This window comes from Oncorhynchus clarkii, chromosome 23, assembly GCF_045791955.1.
Source record: "Oncorhynchus clarkii lewisi isolate Uvic-CL-2024 chromosome 23, UVic_Ocla_1.0, whole genome shotgun sequence".
In the NCBI taxonomy this organism is placed as follows: Eukaryota; Metazoa; Chordata; class Actinopteri; order Salmoniformes; family Salmonidae; genus Oncorhynchus; species Oncorhynchus clarkii.
Genome location: NC_092169.1, coordinates 8133054 through 8157500, shown reverse-complemented (window position 1 = coordinate 8157500; position 24447 = coordinate 8133054). Strand labels below are relative to the sequence as shown.

Below are 24447 nucleotides of genomic sequence, written 5' to 3'. Positions count from 1 at the left end.
CTTAGAATGCCTTTTATAAATGCATGTCATGCAATTCTATGTTATTTTACATGACTGGAGACAAGCAGAATCCTTTAATATCACAACAGAGCATGACAACAAATGAGCGCATGCTGCAGCACCAGAGAGGTTTCGATTTCTATACAGGCTGTTGTTAAAAAAAGGATAGTCTAAGTTTGGTACAGTCTATCAACTGTAAAAATGTTGTGCAACTGAACCAGTTACAACTGAAGTATCTGATAATCAAATCATTTGAGAAAAAGCCATTTGTTTCTTAATACAGCAACTGCAAATCATCAGGTAGGCCTATATTTTTTCATTCGGGAACGATCATCTTCTAACTTATAAGAGCATCTGCTAAGCTAAATTAACAAACTAGGCATGCATAGCATGATCTTCAAACCAAAGACTGGCCAAACTAGTTTCTAAAAGTCAAAATAAAAAATTAAAAAATGACTGTATAGTGTAATAAGGCCTTTTTTTGTTTAATTATTATTTAATTCTAAGTAATTATATAATTTTAATTTAATTTTAGACACCCTTAATGCAGAATGTATAGGCATGTTGTTGAAGTGCTGTCATTGATGTGTTGTTGAAATGCTGAGTGCTCCTGCCAGCCTCTAGCGTGTCACAAATGCTTCACAATGGATTTCTTAAAATGGCAGGCTATAGCCATGAAATGATAATAATCTAGCTTAAATAACGCATTTTCGGTCCTTCCCTTTTCCTCCCCTTTTTCTCCCCAATTGGTAGTTACAGTCTTGCCCCATCACTGCAACTCCCGTACAAACTCGGAAGAGGCGAAGGTCATGAGTCATGCATCCTCCGAAACACAACCCTGCCAAGCCGCACTGCTTCTTGACACACTGCTCACTTAACCTGGAAGCTAGCTGCACCAATGTGTCAGAGGAAACGTTGTAAAACTGGTGACCGAAGTCAGCATGCATGTGCCCAGCCTGCCACAAGGAGACGCTAGAGCGCGATGGGACAAGGACATCCTGGTCGGCCAAACCTTTCCCTAACCTGGGCAACGCTAAGCCAATTGTGAGCCGCCTAATGGGTCTCCCTGTCGCGGCTGGCTGCGACACAGCCTGGGATCAAACCCGGGTCTGTATTGACACCTCGAGCACTGCGATTAAGTGCCTTAGACCTCTGTGCCACTCGGGAGGCCCAAAGACTGTTTATATGAATTAGAACTTCTAGAAGTAGCCTACTTTCAGCACCCATGCGCTGTCCATCTCCGCTGCTGCCGCTTAAAACTAATGAAAGTTATGCAAATGTCTTGAATATGGCTTATTGCGAGGTCAATTATTCTGATAAATATCATAATGGGCAACGAAACATATTGTTTTAATTCAAATCAATTATAACAGTAGCAAGCCTAGCTCCAGTCCTCCTTCTCATCTTTGCGCTATCCCTCTCAAGATGAACAGGACATCAGTAGGCCTAGTCCGTGCACACAGATATTACATTTTTTGGCCAGGGCTCATGATTGGCATAGCGTTTCCATTGCAGTGTGTAAGTGCATTTTCTTAGAAATACAACTTAGCCCTGTGCTTCTCCGAGCATGCTCTTCGTATAGCCTAGGCCTATAGCTAAGAGTGTAGGCTATGGACCATTTGATTGGGACCACACTAGGGACTCTTGATATTGCACACCCAGTAAAGAATCAGGGATAAGGGGCAGCATATAATAAGCAACTAATTCTCAAAGACTGAGCAAGATGACATCACGGCTCTATTTTTGCCTGACCTTAAGATAGCACTAGTGTCAAACACCCGTTAGTTTGCAATTTCAACCTGTTAAAGCCAGCGTTCTGCTATTTTCAAACTGTTGCGGAAGGATGGGTAATTTACCTGTCTTATATCAGCTTGCTTGCGATCAGATGAGAGTCAAAACCGTTTATTAAGGGTTTGGCTCGTGAGACTGCTTGGAACTAAATCTAAATCACCAAAGCTTTATTAAAATTTCAAATTTGAGAGGAGCAAAACAGTGAGCTGACATTCCATTTTTATCTACGTACTGTAGGCAGGCCTTCATTATTTTAGCCATGCTTTGGAGGTGCGTAAAACCCCCTTCATGATGTAGGCTACGTGTCCATGCCCATCATGAAATGAGAGATGAGAACCTCTGTGAACACCGGTAAACCTCATATTTAGAAGTTATTTTCCTGTAACAATGACTTGTTTCCCATCATTTCACATCTTTAAAACCCAAATCTCTCCATAGGCTACCCTTACCCTAGCCCTACTATAATGAAGGCTGGTTCAACAGCAATGCATTGTGTCTTTTTGCGTTGTGTCCTGGCGATTTTATGATATCATTACATTTTACATGTATTTATTGTTGTTGAAAACAACGAACAAATTGCTTGTTTTTCGATACATTTTATTAAACCTATAGCACCACCTCCAGTGCTTAATTGTACCATTGCATTAGGTTTATTAATCATTTACAAATTACATGACCCTCCCCTGGACTAAACAAAAAAAGATTAAACTCTCCCCCTGACTGAAATTGAAAAAGCATTACCCTCCCCAATTTTCTTCCTGGTAACAATTGTGTACATTTCGTCTACTCCATAAACTCCAAGGTCCTCTGATTATATTAGTCCCGTGCCAACAGACATCCCTGTGATTTGAGAGAAATGTCTGAGTTTATTTTTTATATATATATTTTATTGATGAATTTTCAGTTTTTACAAACAGACAGATAAAGACAGCAACTAATACAACGAGAATACCCCCAACCCTCAACAGAAGACAGAAAAACAAAAACAGAAAGAAAAAACAGAACACAAAGAATTGGCACCTTGCTTCATTGATATTTGACACACTGTATAAGGATTATGCTCGGCATTGAAAATAATAACTTTGGATCAAGGTGGGTTGCAGGTTGTATGTTGCCCATCATCACGCGAAAGATACGCTAAAAAGTGTTGCCTTCAGTGGCGGTCAGTGTCGTTACGCAACTTTTCAGGGAAGTCAGGAACCAATATACTCAGTCAGTTAGGAAATCTAAGGCTAGCTTTTTCAAACAGAAATTTGCTTCCTGTAGTACTAATTCCAAAGAGTTTTGGGACAAGTCCATGGAGAATAAGAGCACCTCCTCCCAGCTGCCCACTGCACTGAGGATAGGAAACACTGTCACCACTGATAAATCTACGATAATCGATCATTTCAATAAGCATTTTTTTCGGCTGGCCATGCCTTCCACCTGGCTACCTCTACCCCTGCCAACATCTCAGCACCCCCTGCAGCAGCTTGCCCAAGCCCCTTCCCACTTCTCCTTCAACAAAATCCAGACAGCTGATGTTCTGAAAGAGCTGCAAAATCTGGATCCCTACAAATCAGCTGGGCTAGACATTCTGGACCCTCTCTTTCTAAAATTATCCGCCGAAATTGTTGCAACCCCTATTACTAGCCTATTCAACCTCTCTTTCGTATCATCTGAGATTCCCAAAGATTGGAAAGCTGCCGCAGTCATCCCCCTCTTCAAAGTGGGAGACACTCTAGACCAAAACTGTTATAGACCTATATCCATCCTGCCTCTAGACCCAAACTGCTACAGACCTATATCTATCCTGCCCTGCCGTTCTAAAATCTTCGAAAGCCAAGTTAACAAACAGATCACCGACCATTTCGAATCCCACCGTACCTTCTCCACTATGCAATCTGGTTTCAGAGCTGGTCATTGGAAGGGTACTTCCGGCGCCGACAGAGATGGCCGCCTCGCTTCGCGTTCCTAGGAAACTATGCAGTTTTTCGTTTTTTTACGTGTTATTTCTTACATTGGTACCCCAGGTCATCTTAGGTTTCATACAGTCGAGAAGAACTACTGAACATAAGAGCAGCGTCAACTCACCATCAGTACGACCAAGAATATGACTTTCGCGAAGCAGATCCTGTGTTCTGCCTTTCACCCAGGACAACGGAATGGATCCCAGCCGGCGACCCAAAAAAACGACTTCGTAAAAGAGGGAAACGGAGAGGTCTTCTGGTCAGACTCCGGAGACGGGCACATCGTGCACCACTCCCTAGCATTCTTCTCGCCAATGTCCAGTCTCTTGACAACAAGGTTGATGAAATCCAAGCAAGGGTAGCATTCCAGAGGGACATCAGAGACTGTAACGTTCTTTGCTTCACGGAAACATGGCTCACTGGAGAGACGCTATCGGAGTCGGTGCAGCCAGCTGGTTTCTCCACGCATCGCGCCGACAGAAACAAACATCTTTCTGGTAAGAAGAGGGGCGGGGGCGTATGCTTCATGGTTAACGTGACGTGGTGTGGCCACAACAACATACAGGAACTCAAGTCCTTCTGTTCACCTGATTTAGAATTCCTCACAATCAAATGTCGACCGCATTATCTACCAAGGGAATTCTCTTCGATTATAATCACAGCCGTATATATTCCCCCCCAAGCAGACACATCGATGGCTCTGAACAAACTTTATTTGACTCTTTGCAAACTGGAATCCATATATCTGGAGGCTGCATTCATTGTAGCTGGGGATTTTAACAAGGCTAATCTGAAAACAAGACTCCCTAAATTTTATCAGCATATCGATTGCGCAACCAGGGCTGGAAAAACCTTGGATCATTGCTATTCTAACTTCCGCGACGCATATAAGGCCCTGCCCCGCTCTCCTTTCGGAAAAGCTGACCACGACTCCATTTTGTTGATCCCTGATTACAGACAGACACTAAAACAAGAAGCTCCCGCGCTGAAGTCTGTTCAACGCTGGTCCGACCAATCTGATTCCACACTCCATGACTGCCTCCATCACGTGGACTGGGATATTGCGTCAGACAACAACATTGACGAATACGCTGATTCGGTGAGCGAGTTCATTAGAACGTGCGTTGAAGATGTCGTTCCCATAGCAACGATTAAAACATTCCCAAACCAGAAACCATGGATTGATGGCAGCATTTGCGTGAAACTGAAAGAGCGAACCACTGCTTTTAATCAGGGCAAGGTGACCGGAAACATGTGTAACTATTCCCTCCGCAAGGCAATCAAACAAGCTAAGCGTCAGTATAGACAAAGTAGAATCTCAATTCAACGGCTCAGACACAAGAGGTATGTGGCAGGGTCTACAGTCAATCACGGATTACAAAAAGAAAACCAGCCCCGTCACGGACCAGGATGTCTTGCTCCCAGGCAGACTAAATAACTTTTTTGCCCGCTTTGAGGACAATACAGTGCCACTGACACGGCCCGTAACCAAAACATGCGGACTCTCCTTCACTGCAGCCGACGTGAGGAAAACATTTAAACGTGTCAACCCTCGCAAGGCTGCAGGCCCAGACGGCACCCCCAGCCGCGCCCTCAGAGCATGCGCAGACCAGCTGGCTGGTGTGTTTACGGACATATTCAATCAATCCCTATCCCAGTCTGTTGTTCCCACATGCTTCAAGAGGGCCACCATTTTTCCTGTTCCCAAGAAAGCTAAGGTAACTGAGCTAAACGACTAGGTAGCACTCACTTCCGTCATCATGAAGTGCTTTGAGAGACTAGTCAAGGACCATATCACCTCCACCCTACCTGACACCCTAGACCCACTCCAATTTGCTTACCGCCCAAATAGGTCCACAGACGATGCAATCTCAACCACACTGCACACTGCCCTAACCCATCTGGACAAGAGGAATACCTATGTGAGAATGCTGTTCATCGACTACAGCTCGGAATTTAACACCATAGTGCCCTCCAAGCTCGTCATCAAGCTCGAGACCCTGGGTCTCGACCCCGCCCTGTGAAACTGGGTACTGGACTTCCTGACGGGCCGCCCCCAGGTGGTGAGGGTAGACAACAACCACCCGAGCCACTGCCTGTTCACCCCGCTATCATCCAGAAGGCGAGGTCAGTACAGGTGCATCAAAGCTGGGACCGAGAGACTGAAAAACAGCTTCTATCTCAAGGCCATCAGACTGTTAAACAGCCACCACTAACATTGAGTGGCTGCTGCCAACACACTGACTCAACTCCAGCCACTTTAATAATGGGAATTGATGGGAAATGATGTAAAATATATCACTAGCCACTTTAAACAATGCTACCTAATATAATGTTTACATACCCTACATTATTCATCTCATATGTATACGTATATACTGTACTCTATATCATCTACTGCATCTTTATGTAATACATGTATCACTAGCCACTTTAACTATGCCACTTTGTTTACATACTCATCTCATATGTATATACTGCACTCAATACCATCTACTGTATCTTGCCTATGCCGCTCTGTACCATCACTCATTCATATATCTTTATGTACATATTCTTTATCCCCTTACACTTGTGTCTATAAGGTAGTCGTTTTGGAATTGTTAGCTAGATTACTTGTTAGTTATTACTGCATTGTCGGAACTAGAAGCACAAGCATTTCGCTACACTCGCATTAACATCTGCTAACCATGTGTATGTGACAAATAAAATTTGATTTGATTTGAAATTTGATTTGATTTGGTGCACCTCAGCCACGCTCAAGGTCCAAAACGATATCATAACCGCCATCGATAAAAGACAGTACTGTGCAGCCGCCTTCATTGACCTGGCCAAGGCTTTCGACTCTGTCAATCACCGCATTCTTATCGGCAGACTCAATAGCCTTGGCTTCTCAAATGACTGCCTCACCTGGTTCACCAACTACTTCTCAGATAGTTCAGTGTGTCAAATCGGAGGGCCTGTTGTCTCTATGGGGATGCCACAGGGTTCAATTCTCGGGCCGACTCTTTTCTCTGTATATATCAATAATGTCGCTCTTGCTGCTGGTGATTCTCTGATCCACCTCTACGCAGACAACACCATTCTGTATACATCTGGCTCTTCTTTGGACACTGTTAACAAACCTCCAAACGAGCTTCAACGCCATACAACACTCCTTCTGTGGCCTCCAACTGCTTTTAAATGCTAGTAAAACTAAATGCATGCTCTTCAACCGATTGCTGCTCTCACCCTCCCGCCCGACTAGCATCACTACTCTGGAAGGTTCTGACCTAGAATATGTGGGCAACTACAAATACCTAGGTGTCTGGTTAGACTGTAAACTCTCCTTCCAGACTCTCCAATCCAAAATGTAATCTAGAATTGGCTTCCTATTTCGCAACAAAGCCTTCTTCACTCATGCTGCCAAACATACCCTCGTAAAACTGACTATCCTACTGATCCTTGACTTCGGCAATGTAATTTACAAAATAGCCCCCAACACTCTACTCAGCAAACTGGATGTAGTCTATCACAGTGCCATCCGTTTTGTCACCAAAGCCCCATACAGTATACCAACCACCACTGCGACCTGTACGCTCTCGTTGGCTGGCCCTCACTACATATTCGTCGCCAAACCCACTGGCTCCAGTTCATCTATAAGTCCTTGCTAGGTAAAGCCCTGCCTTATCTCAGCTCACTGGTCACCATAGCAACACACACCCATAGTACGAGCTCCAGCAGGTATATTTCACTGGTCATCCCCAAAGCCAACACTTCCTTTGGCCATCTTTCCTTCCAGTTCTCTGCTGCCATTGACTGGAACGAATTGCAAAAATCACTGAAGCTTATATCTCCCTCTGTAACTTTAAGCATCAGCTGTCAGAGCAGCTTACCGATCACTGTACCTGTACACAGCCAATCTGTAAATAGCACACCCAACTGCCTCATCCCCATATTATTACTTACCCGCTTGCTCTATTGCACCCCAGCATCTCTACTTGCACATCATCATCTGCACATCTATCACTCCCGTGTTAATGCTAAATTGTAATTATTTTTTCTCTATAGCCCATTTATTGCCTACCTTCTTACTCTTCTACATTTGCACTCACATAGATTTGTCTATTGTGTTATTGACTATATGTTTGTTTATGTGTAACACTGTTGTTGTTTTAGTCACACTGCTTTGCTTTATCTTGGCCAGGCCACAGTTGTAAATGAGAACTTGTTCTCAACTGGCCTATCTGATTAAATAAAGGTGAAATAATTTTTTTTTTTTTAAATGATGAGAGAGGACAGTTTTTTTTCATGAGCATGGCCTTATTTCTATTACAGCATGTTGGACGACTGTAATTCATATTCCATTCACCCAGTTCAATGTAACATCGACAGGTTTAGGCTACTACATGATCCTCAAATTGTCCCTATACCCGTCATGATGTTGCTACAACCAAGCCTATGAATGAAAGTTTACAACATAGGTGCACAAGGGTCGAGAGAAATTTGAGATGACAGACAGTGACACATGGACAGACAGTGACACATTCAAAACCGCCTTGCACAGTCTTGCCTGCATCTAGCTTATCTAGGGTGTAATCATTAGTCCAACAGTTGCAAACGAGAGTTTCTACTGGATAAATTCAAGTATTTTTATCCCCGTTTTGTTTGCTTCCGTTTACGAAACGCTTTTCAACAGAATCGGCGGAATGAATACACCCCTGATCCCACATAAACACAGTTCACTTTCATAGCAGTCACGTTGTATTCCTTCTATCCTCTATGCACTCTCCTCATCTCACCTTTTCCCTTCGTTGTGGACTTCAATGAACAACACATCAGCTGTATGTGACCAGGTGAAAAAACCTTTACAAGCGAAACCATGTTATAACTGCTACACACAGCCTACATCATTGTCCCCATATTAGCTAAAGTAATGTCTTAGTCAACATAGCTAATAGAACTAATGTGTTAGTAAACCCGCTACTATCATGCAGTAGTTAGTGTATAGTCAGTAAGCAGTTACACTGGCAGGCCCCGGTGGAACTAAATGAAAAAAAACAAAAGTTTACCTCGACTTGAAAGAGTTCCAGTGTTGTGTTGGATAGTCATAGCCAGCTAGCTAACATAGTATCCCTCTATTTGAGCCGGGTGTTTGAGTAGCTAAACTAGCCAGCTGCATTTGCTAGCTAAGTAAGTAAAACTGAAAGTGAAAAAAAATGAAATCTCTGTCTCTCTCACTCTCTCTATTCTCCATCTTTGAATAAATTAATTTGTTGAAAACTGTTCAACTATGGTCTTTCTCTCTCTTTGAGTCAACTACTCACTACATTTGATGCACTACAATGCTATCTTGCTGTAGCTTATGCTTTCAGTACTAGATTCATTCTCTGATCCTTTGATTTGGTGGACAACATGTCAGTTCATGCTGCAAGAGCTCTGATAGGTTTTAGGACGTCCTTCGGAAGTTGTCATAATTACTGTGTAAGTGTCACGTTCTGACCTCTATTTCCTTTGTTTTTGTATTTATTTAGTATGGTCAGGGCGTGAGTTGGGTGGGCAGTCTATGTTTGTTTTTCTATGTTTTGGGGCAGTTCTATGTTTTCGGCCTAGTATGGTTCTCAATCAGAGGCAGGTGTCATTAGTTGTCTCTGATTGAGAATCATACTTAGGTAGCCTGGGTTTCACTGTGTGTTGGTGGGTGATTGTTCCTGTTTTTGTGTTTGCACCAGACAGGGCTGTTTTGAGTTCTCACGTTTCTTGTTTTTTTTCGTTAGTTTGTTCATGTATAGTGTCGTCAATAAATACAATGAACAACCACCACGCTGCGCTTTGGTCCGCCTCTACTTCACAAGAAGAGAATCGTTACAGAATCACCCACCACAACAGGACCAAGCGGTGTGGTAATGGGCAACGGAAAAAGCAGCAGCAGGAGCAGCGCGAGGAGGTATGGACATGGGAGGACGAATTAGACGGAAGAGGACCCTGGGCTCAGCCAGGAGAATATCGCAGTCCCAAAGAAGAACTGGAGGCGGCGAAAGCGGAGAGGCGCTGGTATGAGGAGGCAGCGCGGCGTCGTGGATGGAAGCCCGGGAGTCAGCCCCAAAAATTTCTTGGGGGGGGGCTAACAGGGAGTATGGCTACGCCAGGTAGGAGACCTGAGCCAACTTCCTGTGGTTACCGGGGGGCTAGAGAGACCGGGCAGGCACCGTGTTATGCTGTGGAGCGCACGGTGTCCCCAGTGCGGGTGCACAGCCCGGTGCGGTACATTCCAGCTCCGCGTATCGGCCGGGCTAGAGTGGGCATCGAGCCAAGTGCCATGAAGCCGGCTCTACGCATCTGGTCTCCAGTGCGTCTCCTTGGGCCGGCTTACATGGCACCAGCCTTGCGCACGGTGTCCCCGGTTCGCCTGCATAGCCCAGTGCGGGCTATTCCACCTCGCCGCACTGGCAGGGCGACCGGGACCATTCAACCGGGTAAGGTTGGGCAGGCTCGGTGCTCAAGAGCTCCAGTGCGCCTGCACGGCCCGGTCTATCCGTCACCACCTCCACACCCCAGCCCTCCGGTGGCAGCTCCCCGTACCAGGCTGTCTCTCCGGCCCATCCGTCCAGAGCCTTCCTCCTCTCCAGCGCTGCCGGAGTCTCCCGCCTCTCCGGCGCTACCAGAGCCTTCCTCCTCTCCAGCGCTGCCGGAGTCTCCCGTCTGTCCGGCGCCTCTGCCGGAGTCTCCCGTCTGTCCGGCGCCTCTGCCGGAGCCTCCCGCCTGTCCGGCGCCTCTGCCGGAGCCTCCCGCCTGTCCGGCGCCTCTGCCGGAGCCTCCCGCCTGTCCGGCGCCGCTGCCGGAGCCTCCCGCCTGTCCGGCGCCTCTGCCGGGGTCTCCCGCCTGTCCGGCGCCTCTGCCGGAGCCTCCCGCCTGTCCGGCGCCTCTGCCGGAGCCTCCCGCCTGTCCGGCGCCTCTGCCGGAGCCTCCCGCCTGTCCGGCGCCTCTGCCGGAGCCTCCCGCCTGTCCGGCGCCTCTGCCGGAGCCTCCCGCCTGTCCGGCGCCTCTGCCGGAGCCTCCCGTCTGCCCGGCGCCATCTGAGCTTCCCGTCTGCCCAGCGCCAGCGCCGCCCGTCTGCCCAGCGCCGCCAGTGCCGCCCGTCTGCCCAGCGCCGCCAGTGCCGCCCGTCTGCCCAGCGCCGCCAGAGCCGCCCGTCTGCCCAGCGCCGCCAGAGCCGCCCGTCTGCCAGGAGCCGCCAGTGCCGCCCGTCAGCCAGGAGCCGCCAGTGCCGCCCGTCAGCCAGGGGCCGCCAGTGCCGCCCGTCAGCCAGGGGCCGCCAGTGCCGCCCGTCAGCCAGGGGCCGCCAGTGCCGCCCGTCAGCCAGGGGCCGCCAGTGCCGCCCGTCAGCCAGGGGCCGCCAGTGCCGCCAGTCAGCCAGGGGCCGCCAGTGCCGCCAGTCAGCCAGGGGCCGCTAGAGCCCCTCCGCCCGGAGCAGCTGCCCCTCTGTCCCGAGCTGCTGCCGCCCTTCTGTCCCGAGCTGCTGCCGCCCTTCTGTCCCGAGCTGCTGCCGCCCCTCGGTCCCGAGCAGCTGCCGCCCCTCTGTCCCGAGCTGCTGCCGCCCCTCTGTCCCGAGCAGCTGTCCCTCTGTCCCGAGAAGCTGCCCCTCTGTCCCAAGCAGCCCCTCTGTCCAGTGGGGTCATTGAGAGGGGTGGGCATGGTGAGTAAGCCACGGAGGCGGACAATAAGGCGGACTGAGACAATGGCGAAGTGGGGTCCGCGTCCCGCGCCAGAGCCGCCACCGCGGACAGACGCCCACCCAGACCCTCCACTATAGGTCAAGGTTTTGCGGCCGGAGTCCGCACCTTTGGGGGGGGGTACTGTCACGTTCTGACCTCTATTTCCTTTGTTTTTGTATTTATTTAGTATGGTCAGGGCGTGAGTTGGGTGGGCAGTCTATGTTTGTTTTTCTATGTTTTGGGGCAGTTCTATGTTTTCGGCCTAGTATGGTTCTCAATCAGAGGCAGGTGTCATTAGTTGTCTCTGATTGAGAATCATACTTAGGTAGCCTGGGTTTCACTGTGTGTTGGTGGGTGATTGTTCCTGTTTTTGTGTTTGCACCAGACAGGGCTGTTTTGAGTTCTCACGTTTCTTGTTTTTTTTCGTTAGTTTGTTCATGTATAGTGTCGTCAATAAATACAATGAACAACCACCACGCTGCGCTTTGGTCCGCCTCTACTTCACAAGAAGAGAATCGTTACAGTAAGTCTATGGAAGGGGGTGAGAACCAAGAGCCCCCTAGGTTTTGCATTGAAGTCAATGTACCAAGAGGAGGACCGGCTACACCATGGTGCTACCCTACAGACTGCTGTTGAGGCTACTGTTCATTGCAAAACAGTGTGTTTTAATCAATTAGTTGGTGACTATATATTTTAATATTACATTTTGAGGAGGATGGTTCTCCTAATCCTCCTCTGAGGAGCCTCCACTGGCTGCCATATCTTAACGAATGTATTAGATCTGCCAGAGATCGAATCCTTTATTTATTTAGCAAACTGGTGACTTCAGCTAACCATGTTTTAAAATCAGGCACAGTCTCCTTAATCAAAAGGCTTTAAAAAAAATTGTTGCAATAACCATGCCATTTTGTACAGTCTTCTGTTCCCAATGGGTTAAAGTCGTTAGGTGATGTGACCTACCTAAAACAGCAGCGTCCGGGGCTGGTATGAGGTTACAGCTGTATACTTCTGAGTAGCACTTCAAAATATCCTGCCAGTGTGTGTGTAGTTTGGGGCATGACCAGAAGAGGTGACCTAGGGTACCCTCGGCAGACTTGCACTTAGGGCATATCGGCAAGACCGAGGGGTAAAATGAGTGTAATTTGGTACAGGAATAGTGTAGTCTGTGAAGTTAATATCTCAAAGGCAATCAGGTCAACTGTTCCTCCCCGGTCTCCTTCAAATGTTGTGTGGATACAGAGTAATATGCTGTAAAGTGATCTACAAATCTGGAGCTAAAACTCTTGGAGTCGGGGGCGCGGTTCATGAAAATATACAGTTTGCGGGCAGGTGTGATTGCCTCAGAATTTGGTATATTTAAGCGGACATAATTTCTTATCTGAAGATATCAGAATAAATTAGATGCAGGGAGTTGAACACTTCCCTCAACTGTGCGAATGTGGCAAAATACTTATTGATGTAAAAGTCTGCAATAGTAATGCCCTTTCTCTTCCATAATAGAAAAGTATTGGCATTAATTTACTTTTCTCCCAGTTTATGGTATACCTAGACAGTGGTGGAAAAAGTACCTAATTGTCATAAAAAAGGTGAACCTCCATCCCAGTCTCAAATCTCTGGAAGACTGAACGAGTTTTCCCTCAAGAATTTGCCTGTATTTAGCGCCATTCATCATTCCTTCAATTCTGACCAGTTTCCCAGTCCCTGCCAATGAAAAACATCCCCACAGCATGATGCTGCCACCACCATGCTTCACTGTGGGGATGGTGGTCTCGGGGTAATGGGAGGTTTTGGGTTTGCGCCAGACATAGCGTTTTCCTTGATGGCCAAAAAGCTACATTTTAGTCTCTGACCAGAGTACCTTCTTCCATATGTTTGGGGAGTCTCCCACATGCCTTTTGGTGAACACCAAACGTGTTTTCTTATTTCTTTCTTTAAGCAATGGCTTTTTCTGGCCGCCCTCCCGTAAAGCCCAGCTGTGGAGTGTACGGCAATGGACAGATACTGTCCTATGGACAGATACTCCAATCTCCGCTGTGGAGCTTTGCAGCTCCTTCAGGTTTATCTTTGGTCTCTTTGTTGCCTCTCTGATTAATGCCCTCCTTGCTTGGTCCGTGAGTTTTGGTGGGCGACCCTCTCTTGGCTGGTTTGTTGTGGTGCCATATTCTTTCCAATTTTTTATTATGGATTTAATGGTGCTCTGTGGGATGTTCAAAGTTTTGGATATTATTTTATAACCCAACCCTGATCTGTACTTCTGCACAACCTTGTCCCTGACCTGTTTGGAGAGTTCATTGGTCTTCATGGTGCCACTTGCTTGGTGGTGCCCCTTGCTTAATGCTGGTGCAGACTATGGGGCCTTTCAGAACAGGTGTATATATACTGAGATCATGTGACAGATCATGTGACACTTAGCTTTCACACAGGGGGACTTTATTTAACTAATTATGTGACTTCTGAAGGTAATTGGTTGCACCAGATCTTATTTAGGGGCTTCATAGCAAAGGGGGTGAATACATATGCACGCACCACTTTTCTGTTGAATTTTTTAAAAAATTCTTTTTTTTTTTTTTCACTTCACCAATTTGGACTATTTTGTATATATCCATTAAATGAAATCCAAATAAAAATCAATTTAAATTACAGGTTGTAATGCCACAAAATAGGAAAAACTCCAAGGGGGATGAATACTTTTGCAAGGCACTGTATTGGCAGAGAATAAAGACCCCGGGAGTCTGCGAGTTTCAATAGTATTTAAATAACATCAACAAGCCATGCGCTTCACCTTTAGGGAAGGAACTACTGTGGAGACAACCTCTAAAGTTCTCTCTGGATTTCATTCCCGTTGAGCAGCAGCACATAATTTAGGTAGGGAACGGGAACGGAGGAAATCAGAAATTTGCGCGGTATCTACAGTAGTCTTAGGTGTAGAGGTCTTGATAAAACTTTGTGAAACATGTATTTATTTATTTTGGGTTCGTAGTAAGAGCTCCTGTACTAGATTTGGCCTGAATACCTCTCAGCTGGCGCGCCAGTAGTTTATCCGGCTTGTCACCTAACTCAAAGTGTTTTTGTCTAATCTTTAATTGCGTTGTGTTTAATTGATTAGAGAGAATAGTATTGTATTCATATTGGAGTTTTATTAAGTAATTCAACTTGGAAGATAAGGGCGCTTCCATATTGTTACGGTTTTCTTTAGGTGAAGGAGAGTCGGACCAAAATGCATCGTGGTATTCTTGATACATGTTTTAATAACAATGAAAAACGAACAGTATAAAAACAACAAACGTAACGTGAAAACCTATACAGCCTATCTGGTGACAGGAACAATCACCCACCAAACACTCAAAGAATATGGCTGCCTAAATATGGTTCCCAATCAGAGACAACGATAAACACCTGCCTCTGATTGAGAACCACTCCAGACAGCCATAGACTTACCTAGAATACCCCACTAAGCCACAATCCCAATACGTACGAAAAACCCCAAGACAAAACACACCACAAACAAAACCCATGTCACACCCTGGCCTGACAAAAATAATAAAGAAAACACAAAATACTAAGACCAGGGCGTGACACATATAAACTCTATCAAGCACCAGGAGCAGTTCCTTGCTTTCTAATAATCTTCTCTGCCTACATTTTTTCATGGTAGCCTCAGGATATTATATGCCCACGCATGAAATGCCTCTCACAAAGTGGAGTAGGATACATCAGCACTGTCATTCTGGGACATATAGTCTGAAATTAAATTGGCTGTTTGTTGGTGAAATTGTTCATTGATGTATTAAATCACAAACTGAATTGAGGCTTTGTTCTGCCAAAATCCATTTTTATAATGAAACGGAACTGTGATCATAAATTATATTATGGTAACGTTACTTGTTAGAGGTGACTTTAGAGTGTGTTAATGATTTATGCACATGTGAGAAGAAATCATCATCCTTATTCCCGTAGGGTGTTGTAATCTCCAAACATCGACAAGGTTCATTGTTCCAATTCAATAATGCAACACAGTGGAGGAATTCAGTGAAGGGGTGGGGTGAACAGGAAGCCTATCCACATAAGGATCCAAAAATGCAGTTAATATCGCTGCCTGTAATTAAATGTGTGGTTGATCAATCTGGTAAGAGATTGAAAAATGTCCACATTTTGTTACAGCCTTATTATAAAAGGGATTCAATTGTTTTTTCCCCTCAATCTACACACCCCATAATTATCACGTTTCAGGTAAGACCCAAATGCAGACTGTGTTGAAATAACAATGTTTATAACAGCAACAGGGGCAGGCAAACGACAGGTCAAGGCAGGCAAGGGTCAATAATCGAGAGTAGTGGGACAAAAAGGTACAGGAAGGCAGGCTCAGGTCAGACGGAGTGGTCAGGCAGGCGGGCTCAGAGTCAGGACAGGCAAAGGTCAAAACCAGTAGGGCGAGAAAAAGAGAGACTGTGGAAAAGCAGGAGCTGTGAAAACACTGGTTGACTTGACAAACAAGATGAACACAGGCATAAGTACCCAGGGGATAATTGGGAAGATGGGCGACACCTGGAGGGGGGTGAAGACAAGCACGAAGACAGGTGAAACAGATCAGGGTGTGACAATAATGACAAAGCAAAAACAGGTTTAGACATTTTTGCAAAATTCAGACTGTTTACTCAGTACTTTGTTGAAGACTCTTTGGTAGTGATTACAGCCTCGAGTCTTCTTGGGTATGACGCTACAAGCTTGGCACACCTGTATTTGGGGAGTTTCTCCCATTCTTGTCGGCAGATCCTCTCAAGCTCTGTCAGGTTAGATGGGGAGCGTCGCTGCACAGCTTTTTCAGGTCTCTCCAGAGATGTTCGATCAGGTTCAGGTCCGGGTTCTGGCTGGTGCCAGTCAAGAACATTCAGAGACTTGTCCCGAAGCCACTCCTTAGTTGTCTTGGATGTGTGCTTAGAGTCATTGTCCTGTTGGAATGTGAACCTTTGCCCAAGTTTGAGGTGCTGAGCGCGCTGGACCAGGTTGTCATCAAGGATCGTTGTCCATTCATTTTCCCCTCTCCCTGACCAGAGAATCTTGTTTCTCATGGTCTGAGAATCCTTTAGGTGCCTTTTGGCAAACTTCAAGCGGGCTGTCATGTGCCTTTTACTGAGGAGCGGCTTCCGCCACTCTACCATAAAGGCCTGATTGGTGAAGTGCTGCAGAGATGGTTGTCCTTCTGGAAGTTTATCCCATCTCCACAGAGGAACTCTATAGCTCTGTCAGAGTGACCATCAGGTTCTTGTTCACCTCCCTGACCAAGGCGCTTCTCCCCCGATTGGTCCGTTTGACCAGGCAGCCAGCTCTAGGAAGAGTCTTGATGGTTCCTGTCATGCGTAGGTGTAATAGGTGGCAGGGAAGTCAGGCGCAGGAGAGTCAAATGGAGTGTAAAAAAATGGAGTCTTTTAATAAAGTCCACGGAGTATGCTCCATAACACTAAATGTACATAAACACACAAACATGGGTACGAGGACCCGACGCGCACCTATACAACAATCACACTACACGGACAATAAAACAATCTCTGACAAAGACATGAGGGGAAACAGAGGGTTAAATACACAACAGGTAATGAATGGGATTGAAAACAAGACAAGACAAAACCAATGGAAAATGAAAAAAGGATCAATGATGGCTAGAAGACCGGTGACGTCGAACGCAATAAGACCGCAGAAACCTACCCACATCCTGGTTAACTCTCTCCACCTGCCCATTACTCTCGGGGTGAAAACCTGAGGTAAGACTAACCGAGATCCCCAGACGCTCCATGAACGCCTTCCAGACCCTTGATGTGAACTGGGGACCCCGATCAGACACTATATCCTCAGGCACCCCATAGTGCCGGAAAACGTGTGTAAACAGGGCCTCTGCAGTTTGTAAGGCCGTAGGGAGACCGGGCAAAGGGAGGAGACGACAGGACTTAGAAAACCGATCCACAACGACCAGGATCGTGGTGTAACCCTGTGAAGGTGGAAGATCAGTCAAAAATCCACCGACAGGTGCGACCACGGCCGTTGAGGAACGGGTAGGGGTTGTAGCTTACCTCTGGGCAGGTGTCTAGGAGCCTTGCACTGGGCGAACACCGAGCAGGAAGAAACATAAATCCTCACGTCCTTAGCTAAAGTGGGCCACCAGTATCTCCCGTCAAGACAGCGCATCGTCCGACCTATCCCAGGATGACCAGAGGAGGGTGACGTGTGAGCCCAATATATCAATCGGTCGCGGACAGCAGACGGAACGTACAGAGGACCAGCTGGACACTCAGGGGGAGAAGGCTCTGCACGTGACGCTCGCTCAATGTCCGCGTCCAGCTCCCACACTACTGGCGCCACCAAACACGAAGCTGAGAGTATGGGAGTGGGATCCATGGACCGCTCCTCTGTGTCATACAGCCGAGACAATGCGTCTGCCTTAACATTCTGGGAGCCTGGTCTGTAAGAAAGAGTAAACACAAAACGAGTGAAAAACATGGCCCACCTTGCCTGGCGAGGATTCAATCTCTTCGCCTGCCGGATATACTCCAGATTGCGGTGGTCAGTCCAGATGAGAAAAGGGTGTTTAGCCCCCTCAAGCCAATGCCTCCACACCTTCAAAGCTTCTACGACAGCTAACAGCTCTCGGTTCCCCACATCATAGTTTCGCTCCGCCGGGCTGAGCTTCTTTGAAAAGAAAGCACAGGGGCGAAGCTTCAGTGGCGTACCCGAACGCTGAGAGAGCACTGCTCCTATCCCAGCTTCGGATGCGTCCACCTCCACTATGAATGGCAAAGAGGGATCCGGATGAGCCAGCACAGGCACCGAGGTAAACAGAGTCTTCAGGTGCTCAAAAGCCCTGTTCGCCTCAGCCGACCACTGCAAGCACACCGGGCCCCCCTTTAGCAGTGAGGTAATGGGAGCTGCCACCTGACCAAAACCCCGGATAAACCTCCAGTAGTAATTGGAAAACCCCAAAAAACGCTGCAACTCCTTTACCGTGGTTGGAGTCGGCCAATTACGCACGGCTGTAATGCGGTCGCTCTCCATCTCCACTCCTGAAGTGGAAATCCGATGCCCTAGGAAGGAGATGGATTGTTGGAAAAACAAGCATTTCTCAGACTTGACATATAGATCATGCTCCAACAGGCGACCAAGCACCCTGCGCACCAGGGACACATGCTTGGCGCGTGTAGCAGAGTATATCAGAATATCATCGATATACACCACTACACCCTGCCCATGCAGGTCCCTGAAGATCTCATCTACAAATGATTAGAAAACTGATGGAGCATTCATCAACCCATATGGCATGACCAGGTACTCATAATGACCTGAGGTGGTGCTAAATGGCGTCTTCCACTCATCACCCTTCTTAATACGCACCAGATTGTACGCACTCCTGAGATCCAATTTTGTGAAAAAACGTGCCCCGTGCATTAACTCAATAATCGTATTGATCAGAGGTAGCGGGTAACTATATTTCACTGTGATTTTATTAAGACCTCGATAATCAACGCACGGGCGTAAACCGCCATTCCTTTTTTTTCACAAAAAAGAAACTCGAAGAAACGGGTGAAATGGATGGCTGAATGAACCCCTGATGCAGGGATTCAGAGACATATGTCTCCATAGCCTCCGTCTCCGCTTGCGACAGGGGATACACGTGACTCTTGGAACATGCAGCGTCTACCAGGAGATCTATCGCACAATCCCCCCGTCGATGGGGTGGTAATTGAGTCGCCTTCTTTTTACAGAAGGCGAGAGCCAAATCGGCATATTCGGGGGGAATGCGCACGGTGGAGACCTGGTCTGGACTTTCCACCGTAGTAGCACCAACGGAAACCCCTAAACACCTACCTGAGCATTCTCGCGACCACCCCGTGAGAGCCCTCTGTGGCCAAGAAACAGTGGGGTTATGACAAACTAACCAGGGTAGGCCTAGCACCACAGAATACGCAGGAGAATCAATAAGGAAAAGACTAATCTTCTCCTTGTGACCCTCCTGCGTTATCATACACAAAGGTGCGGTTACCTCCCTGATAAACCCTGACCCTAATGGTCGACTATCTAAGGCATGAATAGGGAAAGGCATATCCACAGGAACAATAGGGATCCCTAAACTATGAGCTAGACTTTTATTAATGAAATTCCCAGCCGCACCCGAATCTACTAGCGCCTTATACTGGGAATGCAGTGAAAAATCAGGAAAAGAGACAGAGACAAACATTAGTGCAGCAGAGGGCTCTGGATGAGAATGGTGCCTACTCACCTGGGGTGACGCCAGAATGCCCTGCCTGCCCTCTCTATTCCCAGAGGAACCAACCCGGCACCGACCAGCAGTGTGCTCTCTGCGACCTTGAATGGTGCTCAAGCGGGAACCCCCTCCGGTCTCCCTGCGCACCATCCCTTCCAATTCCATAGGTTCGGGAGAGAGGGTGCGGGAGGATGGAACAACCAGACCCCGATCTAGACGTCCACGAGTAGCCAGCATGTTGTCCAGCTTGATGGACATGTCCACTAGCTGGTCGAAGGTGAGGGTGGTGTCTCTACAGGTCAGCTCCCGACAAACGTCCTTGCGTAGACTACAACGGTAATGGTCGATCAGGGCCCTGTCGCTCCATCCAGCGCCGGCAGCCAAGGTCCTAAACTCCAAAGCAAAATCCTGTGCACTCCTCGTCTCCTGCCTCAGATGATAGAGAAGCTCACCCGCTGCTTTGCCTTCAGGTGGGTGATCGAATACTATCTGGAATTGGCGCATTCCAAGGCTTTCCCGGTGAGGCATGAGACGAGGGCGTAACTCTTCTCACGGTCAGATGGTACTGGGGAGGCCGTGGCTAGATACAAGTTCAGTTTAAGGAGGAAACCCTGGCAGCCGGCAGTATCTCCGTTGTGGTGGTGGTGGCGCTGGAGAAACTCCCTGTCTCTCCCAGCGATCCATTTTCATGACAATGTGATCCATGACGGAGCTGATAACGTCAAGCTCCCTCGCTTGTTCCTGAACGCGTTCCTCCAGCTCCATGGGCATAGTGTCCTCTCCTGCTGACTTCCTATATTGGTCAGAGATTCTGTCATGCGTAGGTGTAATAGGTGGCAGGGAAGTCAGGCGCAGGAGAGTCAAATGGAGTGTAAAAAAATGGAGTCTTTTAATAAAGTCCACGGAGTATGCTCCATAACACTAAATGTACATAAACACACAAACATGGGTACGAGGACCCGACGCGCACCTATACAACAATCACACTACACTGACAATAAAACAATCTCTGACAAAGACATGAGGGTAAACAGAGGGTTAAATACACAACAGGTAATGAATGGGATTGAAAACAGGTGTGTGGGAAGACAAGACAAAACCAATGGAAAATGAAAAAAGGATCAATGATGGCTAGAAGACCGGTGACGTCGAACGCCGAGCACCGCCCGAACAAGGAGAGGCAACGACTTTGGCAGAAGTCGTGACAGTTCCAAACTATTTCCATTTAAGAATGGAGGCCACTGTTCTTGGGGACCTTCAATGTTGCAGAAATGTTTTGGTAACCTTCCCCAGATCTGGGTCTCGACACAATCCTGTCTCGGAGCTCTACGGCCATTTCCTTCGACCTCATGGCTTGGTTTTTGCTCTGACATGCACTGTCAACTGCGGGACCTTATATGGACAGGTGTGTGCCTTTCCAAATCATGTCCAATGAACTGAATTTACCACAGGTGGACTCCATCAAGTTGTGGAAACATCTCAAGGATGATCAATGGAAACAGGATGCACCTGAGCTCAATTTTGAGTCTCGTAGCAAAATTATGATTGATGAGGGAGAAAAAAACGTATAGAATAAGGCTGTAACGTAACAAAAATGGCCATATTAGATGGGATCTTTTCTAACATGAAATATATTATTTTCTATGAAGTACCGTTGTCTCACAGTATTGCATAATTACCATCACACCAATCAAAGTGATCAATTAGTGCTTTTTCAACACTTTACACATCAAGACACACAAAAACTGCGTCATTACCGCAACGGCATAACTCACCTATATTGTTCTCTATTTGAAAAAATACATCTCATTCTGTTGTGATTGTGGAGTTTATCAAATGATAGCTGATCATATTAACTAAATAAACCTTATGGCCTTGCATTTAAATCCAAAAAAGTACCAAATTATCATCACCATCACTGTCATTACCATCACAAGTAACAACATTTTGTAGAACCATTGCATAAGAAGGGTATACCCCTGCTCAATACTGCTTATCACTTAATATTTCACTGTCTTGGTAGAAATCAATCATACATTTCTACCCAGTTATTCTTATTTTTTATTTTTTTTAACCCATCCACCAAATATCTTTTATTTTATTTTTTACAGCTTTCCTGCTACATATACATGCATTTTACATACACATTTTACATACATGGTACTTTTATATAAAGTAATCACATAACAATAATACTTTACCAAACATACACTCTTTAATCCCACCCCTCTGCCACTCTCAGCCCATCCCACCGATCACCATAGACCACCCTCGTTTGGTTTCCATGTGCCATATATATTTCAATTGTGCTGTGATGTTTTACATACGTTTTGAACCTTTATAATCGTATAGTATCCACAGATTGTGAGCTAAAGATGAAAACTTTTCCTACCAGTATTATTATATCATGTATTGACTGACTACGTGTCACGTTGAATGGAGGAGACCAAAGCGCAGCGTGAGATGAATACATCTTATTTTAATGAAGACGAAGAAACACTTAAACAAACTACAAAAACGAACGTGAAGCTAAATATAGTGCTGACACAGGCAACTAACACATGGACATGGATAATCACCCACGAAATACTCTATGGTTACCAATCTTGGCCACCATAGACATACAAAACCCCTAGACTGGTGACAACCCCATAAACATACAAAAACCCTAGACAGGACAAAAACCATATAATCACCCATGTCACACCCTGACCTAACCAAAATAATAAAGAAAACAAAGAATTCTAAGGTCAGGGCGTGACACTATGGCATTCCAAATCACCCAATACTGCTATTTGTAAGGTTAATTTTAAGGAAATGTTGTGATTTTTTTACCCAGTTATTATTAACAAGTAATGAATTTTACCATTACCTAGTCATTACCGCCACACAGTCATTACCACCACAATCATTGCATATTTGTTTCCATTACATTCAATTATTTTATTTTTCATTTTTATGTAGAATTTTATTTAATTAGGCAAGTCCGTTAAGAACAAATTATTATTTACAATGACGGCCTAGATATCACACGTGTCTTCTTCAGGTGTAAAGCACATACTTGTTCTCCATATAACTACTTAAAATGTTGACATACATACCATTTTCAACAGGTAATTGCATTGTTCAACAAGAAATTTAATATTTACGCAATAAGGAATTAAAATAATTATTTCTAAATGTTGTATTACCAAATCCTATAGGCAGACAAACCAAATTATCCCAAATCCCATTGTGTTTGTGATTAAGTTTCAAACTAAAACGGAATGTTTTATTATATGATGGTAATGACACCTGCTGAAGGTGTATTGGGGGAAAGGGAGTCAATTACATGTATTATTGAATACAATTTTCACAGCCAATACCACATTTATGGTTCCCGATAAAAAGAGAAAAGTATTTATGTTGATAAAAGTATTTTTCAAGAAACATATTTTTTTCTCCAAAATAAGACATGCGAAAAGTTCCCATAGTTGCAAAATCCCCCTGGTAAAGCCAGAACCAGAGCTGTACTTATCATGTGTTCCCACTTCTGCCATTGTTAAACCCTATACACCCCAGTAAATTCAGGCGTCTAATCTTCCCTGGCATAACTCACCAGTGAAGGTGTGTAACAACAGCCTAAGCTACTGCCATACAGCACAAGGCATAACCCCAGGGAAGGCATGACCTATGGCGTGTATGATTTGTATTAATACAGCTGTGGGGTGGTCTATAGTTCTATACATATATACAGTATGTTGCACAATGTCTATATTCTGTGAGACATTGGCGCTTTGTTTGCGATATATGTTCAGCTCTGTGCAAAGTGGAGGTGGGTGGGTGTCACAGCAGGGTGGGTGTTGGGTGTGAATCTGAGATAAGGTCAGTATTACCCCCTGCAGCTCTCACTGTCTCTGCAGGCAGTCCTTCTGTTTGACCTGGTTCTGGATCATTATCCAGGCTATGGAGTGGACTATCACCCACAGGGGGCATTACAACACACCAACCGACATGCTGTTTCTCTTTCACCCTCTTTCACCCACCCTTTCTATTTTCTCTCAGTCATTAACTGTACTCTGACTCTCTCGTATCTCAGTAATTAACTGTGCTGTCTCTGTGTCCTCTAGGTTGTGAGCTATATGCGTTCTGTGGGGCTCTATTTGGGATCTGCTCTATGATCACTCTGATGGTGATAGCAGTGGACCGCTATTTTGTGATTACACGTCCACTGGCCTCCATCGGGGTGCTGTCCAAGAAACGAGCCCAGCTCATCCTCATGGCTGCCTGGGTCTACTCATTGGGATGGAGCCTGCCCCCTTTCTTTGGCTGGAGTAAGTCCACACACACACAGAGAGAGAGAGAGAGAGAGAGAGAGAGAGAGAGAGAGAGAGAGAGAATAATCCTGGGTCATGAGCCAAGCTTGTAGGATGCCAGGGCTGTATACACTGTATGGAAGAGTCGTGATTGTGTCAGCAGTACGTTTCACACATCCCCATGTGCTATATATGCGAGAGAAAGACAGCAAGAGAGAGAGAGAAAGACAGCAAGAGAGAGAGAGAAAGACAGCAGCAGAGAGAGAAAGACAGCAGCAGAGCGAGAAAGACAGCAGGAGAGAGAGAAAGATAGCAGCAGAGCGAGAAAGACAGCAGGAGAGAAATAAAGACATCAGCAGAGAGAGAAAGACAGCAGCAGAGAGAGAAAAACAGCAGCAGAGAGAGAAAGACAGCAGCAGAGAGAGAAAGACAGCAGCAGAGAGAGAAAGACAGCAGCAGAGAGAGAA

At 46.2% G+C, this 24447-nt stretch overlaps 1 protein-coding gene across 1 annotated transcript in view; it reads left to right on the top strand.

Annotated features, from left to right (window-relative positions):
- LOC139381407 (melanopsin-A-like) overlaps positions 1–24447 on the top strand; it is a 75865-nt gene that overhangs the window by 25585 nt on the left and 25833 nt on the right. The window contains exon 4 of the mRNA XM_071124908.1: positions 23795–23998. Coding sequence (XP_070981009.1) covers positions 23795–23998 — 204 coding nt within the window. The remainder of the gene's footprint in view (positions 1–23794; positions 23999–24447) is intronic.